The sequence below is a fragment of the Nerophis ophidion genome, linkage group LG05 (assembly GCF_033978795.1).
Source record: "Nerophis ophidion isolate RoL-2023_Sa linkage group LG05, RoL_Noph_v1.0, whole genome shotgun sequence".
Taxonomy (NCBI): Eukaryota; Metazoa; Chordata; class Actinopteri; order Syngnathiformes; family Syngnathidae; genus Nerophis; species Nerophis ophidion.
Window position 1 is genome coordinate 74,813,194 of NC_084615.1, and position 7,546 is coordinate 74,820,739.

At 39.9% G+C, this 7,546-nt stretch overlaps 1 protein-coding gene across 2 annotated transcripts in view; it reads left to right on the forward strand.

The window, feature by feature from the left end:
* Positions 1–7,304, forward strand: part of neurl1b (neuralized E3 ubiquitin protein ligase 1B) — a 160,124-nt gene extending 152,820 nt beyond the window's left edge. For both annotated transcript variants that reach the window (XM_061901979.1, XM_061901980.1), the window contains exons 5-6: positions 5,959–6,078; positions 6,265–7,304. In XM_061901979.1, the coding sequence (XP_061757963.1) occupies positions 5,959–6,078; positions 6,265–6,503 (359 nt within the window). In that variant the 3' untranslated portion in view covers positions 6,504–7,304. The remainder of the gene's footprint in view (positions 1–5,958; positions 6,079–6,264) is intronic.
* Positions 7,305–7,546: the final 242 nt, after the last annotated feature.

Sequence of the window (7,546 nt, forward strand, 5' to 3'; positions counted from 1 at the left end):
GACGTGGTGGACTACTTTAAATGATGTGGGAAACCACATTGAAAACTTGGTGGACTACTTTAAATGATGTGGGAGACCACATTGAATGACGTGGTGGACTACTTTAAATTATATGGAAGACCACATTGAATAACGTGGTGGACTACTTCAAATGTCAGAAAACACATTGAATGACGTGGTGGACTACTTTAAATGATGTGGGAGACCACATTGAAAACATGGTGGACTACTTTAAATGATGTGGGAGACCACATTGAATGACGTGGTGGACTACTTCAAATGATGTGGGAGACCACAATGAATGACGTGGTGGACTACTTCAAATGATGTGGGAGACCACATTGAATGACGTGGTGGACTACTTCAAATGATGTGGGAGACCACAATGAATGACGTGGTGGACTACTTCAAATGATGTGGGAGACCACATTGAATGACATGGTGGACTACTTTAAATTATATGGAAGACCACATTGAATGACGTGGTGGAATACTTCAAATGATGTGGGAGACCACATTGAATAACGTGGTGGACTACTTCAAATGATGTGGGAGACCACATTGAATAACGTGGTGGACTACTTTAAATGATGTGGGAGACCACATTGAATAACGTGGTGGACTACTTTAAATGATGTGGGAGACCACATTGAATGACGTGGTGGACTACTTTAAATGATGTGGGAGACCACATTAAATGACGTGGTGGACTACTTTAAATGATGTTCCCACATCAATAAATGATATGGAAGACCACATTGAATAACGTGGTGGACTACTTTAAATGATGTGGGAGACCACATTGAATAACGTGGTGGACTACTTTAAATGATGTGGGAGACCACATTAAATGACGTGGTGGACTACTTTAAATGATGTTCCCACATCAATAAATGATATGGAAGACCACATTGAATAACGTGGTGGACTACTTTAAATGATGTGGGAGACCACATTGAACGACGTGGTGGACTACTTTAAATGATGTGGGAGACCACATTGAATAACGTGGTGGACTACTTCAAATGATATTCCCACATCAATAAATGATAAGGAAGACCACATTGAATAACGTGGTGGACTACTTTAAATGATGTCGGAGAATACATTGAATGACATGGTGGACTACTTTAAATGATGTTCCCACATCAATAAATGATATGGAAGACCACATTGAACGACGTGGTGGACTACTTTAAATTATATGGAAGACCACATTGAATGACGTGGTGGACTACTTTAAATTATATGGGAGAACACATTGAATGACGTGGTGGACTACTTTAAATTATATGGGAGACCACATTGAAAACATGGTGGACTACTTTAAATGATGTGGGAGACCACATTGAATGACGTGGTGGACTACTTCAAATGATGTCAGAAAACACATTGAATGACGTGGTGGACTACTTTAAATGATGTGGGAAACCACATTGAAAACATGGTGGACTACTTTAAATGATGTGGGAGACCACATTGAATGACGTGGTGGACTACTTTAAATGATGTGGGAGACCACATTGAATGACGTGGTGGACTACTTTAAATGATGTGGGAGACCACATTGAATAACATGGTGGACTACTTCAAATGATGTCGGAGAACACATTGAATGATGTGGTGGACTACTTTAAATGATGTAGGAGACCACATTTAATGACGTGGTGGACTACTTTAAATGATGTGGGAGACCACATTGAATGACGTGGTGGACTACTTTAAATGATGTGGGAGACCACATTGAATGACGTGGTGGACTACTTTAAATGATGTGGGAGACCACATTGAATGACGTGGTGGACTACTTTAAATGATGTGGGAGAACACATTGAATGACATGGTGGACTACTTTAAATGATGTGGGAGACCACATTTTAATGACATGGTGGACTACTTTAAATGATGTTCCCACATCAATAAATGATATGGAAGACCACATTGAACGACGTGGTGGACTACTTTAAATTATATGGGAGAACACATTGAATGACGTGGTGGACTACTTTAAATTATATGGAAGACCACATTGAATGACGTGGTGGACTACTTCAAATGATGTCAGAAAACACATTGAATGACGTGGTGGACTACTTTAAATGATGTGAGAGACCACATTGAAAACATGGTGGACTACTTTAAATGATGTGGGAGACCACATTGAATGACGTGGTGGACTACTTTAAATGATGTGGGAGACCACATTGAATGACGTGGTGGACTACTTCAAATGATGTCAGAAAACACATTGAATGACGTGGTGGACTACTTTAAATGATGTGGGAAACCACATTGAAAACATGGTGGACTACTTTAAATGATGTGGGAGACCACATTGAATGACGTGGTGGACTACTTTAAATGATGTGGGAGACCACATTGAATGACGTGGTGGACTACTTTAAATGATGTGGGAGACCACATTGAATAACATGGTGGACTACTTCAAATGATGTCGGAGAACACATTGAATGATGTGGTGGACTACTTTAAATGATGTAGGAGACCACATTTAATGACGTGGTGGACTACTTTAAATGATGTGGGAGACCACATTGAATGACGTGGTGGACTACTTTAAATGATGTGGGAGACCACATTGAATGACGTGGTGGACTACTTTAAATGATGTGGGAGACCACATTGAATGACGTGGTGGACTACTTTAAATGATGTGGGAGAACACATTGAATGACATGGTGGACTACTTTAAATTATGTGGGAGACCACATTTTAATGACATGGTGGACTACTTTAAATGATGTTCCCACATCAATAAATGATATGGAAGACCACATTGAACGACGTGGTGGACTACTTTAAATTATATGGGAGAACACATTGAATGACGTGGTGGACTACTTTAAATTATATGGAAGACCACATTGAATGACGTGGTGGACTACTTCAAATGATGTCAGAAAACACATTGAATGACGTGGTGGACTACTTTAAATGATGTGAGAGACCACATTGAAAACATGGTGGACTACTTTAAATGATGTGGGAGACCACATTGAATGACGTGGTGGACTACTTTAAATGATGTGGGAGACCACATTAAATAACGTGGTGGACTACTTTAAATTATATGGAAGACCACATTAAATAACGTGGTGGACTACTTCAAGTGATGTCGGAGAACACATTGAATGACGTGGTGGACTACTTTAAATGATGTGGGAGACCACATTGAAAACATGGTGGACTACTTTAAATGATGTGGGAGACCACATTGAATGACGTGGTGGACTACTTTAAATGATGTGGGAGACCACATTAAATAACGTGGTGGACTACTTTAAATTATATGGAAGACCACATTAAATAACGTGGTGGACTACTTCAAGTGATGTCGGAGAACACATTGAATGACGTGGTGGACTACTTTAAATTATATGGAAGACCACATTGAATGACGTGGTGGACTACTTCAAATGATGTCAGAAAACACATTGAATGACGTGGTGGACTACTTTAAATGATGTGAGAGACCACATTGAAAACATGGTGGACTACTTTAAATGATGTGGGAGACCACATTGAATGACGTGGTGGACTACTTTAAATGATGTGGGAGACCACATTAAATAACGTGGTGGACTACTTTAAATTATATGGAAGACCACATTAAATAACGTGGTGGACTACTTCAAGTGATGTCGGAGAACACATTGAATGACGTGGTGGACTACTTTAAATGATGTGGGAGACCACATTGAAAACATGGTGGACTACTTTAAATGATGTGGGAGACCACATTGAATGACGTGGTGGACTACTTTAAATGATGTGGGAGACCACATTAAATAACGTGGTGGACTACTTTAAATTATATGGAAGACCACATTAAATAACGTGGTGGACTACTTCAAGTGATGTCGGAGAACACATTGAATGACGTGGTGGACTACTTTAAATTATATGGGAAACCAAATTGAATGACATGGTGGACTACTTTAAATGATGTGGGAGACCACATTGAATGACGTGGTGGACTACTTTAAATGATGTGGGAGAACACATTGAATGACATGGTGGACTACTTTAAATTATGTGGGAGACCACATTTTAATGACATGGTGGACTACTTTAAATGATGTTCCCACATCAATAAATGATATGGAAGACCACATTGAACGACGTGGTGGACTACTTTAAATTATATGGGAGAACACATTGAATGACGTGGTGGACTACTTTAAATTATATGGAAGACCACATTGAATGACGTGGTGGACTACTTCAAATGATGTCAGAAAACACATTGAATGACGTGGTGGACTACTTTAAATGATGTGAGAGACCACATTGAAAACATGGTGGACTACTTTAAATGATGTGGGAGACCACATTGAATGACGTGGTGGACTACTTTAAATGATGTGGGAGACCACATTAAATAACGTGGTGGACTACTTTAAATTATATGGAAGACCACATTAAATAACGTGGTGGACTACTTCAAGTGATGTCGGAGAACACATTGAATGACGTGGTGGACTACTTTAAATGATGTGGGAGACCACATTGAAAACATGGTGGACTACTTTAAATGATGTGGGAGACCACATTGAATGACGTGGTGGACTACTTTAAATGATGTGGGAGACCACATTAAATAACGTGGTGGACTACTTTAAATTATATGGAAGACCACATTAAATAACGTGGTGGACTACTTCAAGTGATGTCGGAGAACACATTGAATGACGTGGTGGACTACTTTAAATTATATGGAAGACCACATTGAATGACGTGGTGGACTACTTCAAATGATGTCAGAAAACACATTGAATGACGTGGTGGACTACTTTAAATGATGTGAGAGACCACATTGAAAACATGGTGGACTACTTTAAATGATGTGGGAGACCACATTGAATGACGTGGTGGACTACTTTAAATGATGTGGGAGACCACATTAAATAACGTGGTGGACTACTTTAAATTATATGGAAGACCACATTAAATAACGTGGTGGACTACTTCAAGTGATGTCGGAGAACACATTGAATGACGTGGTGGACTACTTTAAATGATGTGGGAGACCACATTGAAAACATGGTGGACTACTTTAAATGATGTGGGAGACCACATTGAATGACGTGGTGGACTACTTTAAATGATGTGGGAGACCACATTAAATAACGTGGTGGACTACTTTAAATTATATGGAAGACCACATTAAATAACGTGGTGGACTACTTCAAGTGATGTCGGAGAACACATTGAATGACGTGGTGGACTACTTTAAATTATATGGGAAACCAAATTGAATGACATGGTGGACTACTTTAAATGATGTGGGAGACCACATTGAATGACGTGGTGGACTACTTTAAATGATGTGGGAGACCACATTGAAAACATGGTGGACTACTTTAAATGATGTGGGAGACCACATTGAATGACATGGTGGACTACTTCAAATGATGTGGGAGACCACATTGAATGACGTGGTGGACTACTTTAAATTATGTGGTGGACCACAACAATTAACGTGAATGACGTAAATGAAGTGATGAACTACATTGAGTAACGTCACGGTCCACCTAAAATGACGTGGTGGGCCAGATCTGGACCTCAGGCCTTGAGTTTGACAAATGTGACATAGACCCGTAGCTTCCGGTTGACTGAAATTTTAATAGCAAGTTCTCTCTGTATATTTTGCTCTTGAAAATTAATCCGGCAGTCAACAAAATGCGATCCAAAACACATCCTCCTACTTGGTGCTTGGCAGAAGTATTGTTAACTACACAGTCAGTCCTATCTTTCCATCTCATTCCCTCAACTCCCAACATAATTTGCCTGAAAGAAAATAAATAAAAGGCCCTCCCTCAAAACGTTAAGAGATAACCAGCATGAGCACAGGGAACAGTTCAAGGCCGGCAGTGCATCAATTAGACCGGGTAAAATATGCACCTTCTCATTTGTGTCTTTATCTTTTTGACCCAGGAACACAGCAGCCCAGTCCTCCCTCCACTTCTACGGGAAGTTCTCAGAGCAACAGTCCAGAAGACAGTGATTCCGACCTGGCCCTCAGTGTCAACAGATCCTCTTCTGAATCCTCACTGGGTGAGGAAAAACAAATCGCCATCTGTTCTTGTCTGATGCTATGCAGAGTAGAAGATGTCTGAACCCACATTTGCAAAGTTACATGTTTTTTTTTTTTTTTGCACTGCAGTAGCGACTTAAGTCTGACTCATACTGTAACCTTTCCAAAAATGACAAAACGATATCTTTTGTTCTCCTCCCATGCAGTGACTGCTCCCAGCTCCCCTCTCAGCCCTCCGGTCTCTCCCAGCTCAGAGTTGCCTCCTTCTGACAAAAACGGGGAATGCACCATTTGTTTCGACCAGGAAGTGGACACTGTCATTTACACCTGCGGCCACATGTGTCTGTGCAACGATTGCGGACTGAAACTCAAGCGGCAGATCAACCCATGTTGCCCGATATGCAGGAGGCCCATCAAGGATGTCATTAAAACGTATCGGCCGTGATTAATGGCTGTTTCTCCTTCCTCGGGCTTGGTTGGACGCCCAAAGCAGATTCGCCAAACAAGGACAGAATGTGCCTATAGGATTTTTTATGGTAAATAATCTCTCGATACCCGCGACCCCGAAAGGGACAAGCGGTAAAAAATGGATGGAATCCTTTGATAAAGACACGGCTTCACTATCAGAACCGCAACGGCGCTCAACCTAATACTGTAAATAGCTTCTATACAGTATTTTTGCTACAGTGTCCCCTGACACTGTTCTTTTGTAAATTCTTGTCAATACCTTGCTTATGTTACCAAATGTTTGTTCGACGTAAACATAATTCAGTGCATCGATGCAAAAATATGTTAAGCTTGAGCAGGAAAACAATATAACTTCTAGTGCCTTTGATTGTGACGAGTGTTTTAATTCATTAGCTGACAATCCTGCCATATTTTATTTTATTTTATTTTATTTTATCAAAAGGTTTGTGGTGGGAAAAAAACGAGGAAATTAAGCAATAAAAAAGGTACCACAGAAAGTGGAAGTAGTATGTGTACCGTACATGGGTTTGGAAAAGATGTTGAAGACTCCGGTTTTGCACATGAAGAGAAAAATAAAAGTGCGTTAAATGGAATGAGTGCAAGTCATATGACTGCATTTTCTATTAAACGTGTCAACTATTCATTTTTTATTTTTTCAAGCATACTTTTTATGACAGCAATCAGTCTATTGTATGTGTAATTAAATGTGTTTTTATTTTGCAGTGTATTATTTAGGTATTTTATATTGATTCAATTTATATTAAAGCAGTTGTTTCTTCCCATTTTATTGTTTTTGACCCCAATAGTCACCCTCCACAAGCCATAATCCATTGATGTGAGTCTATCGCCCCCTTTTGGTCATTGTCTCAGGCGCAATTAAAAACAAGCAAGTATTCTTTAAAAAGCCAATAATATTTTAAATATACACCTGTATATATATATATAATGTTGTCTGTCTATCTCTGTTGGCCCTGCGATGAGGTGGCGACTTGTCCAGGGTGTACCCCGCCTTCCGCCCGA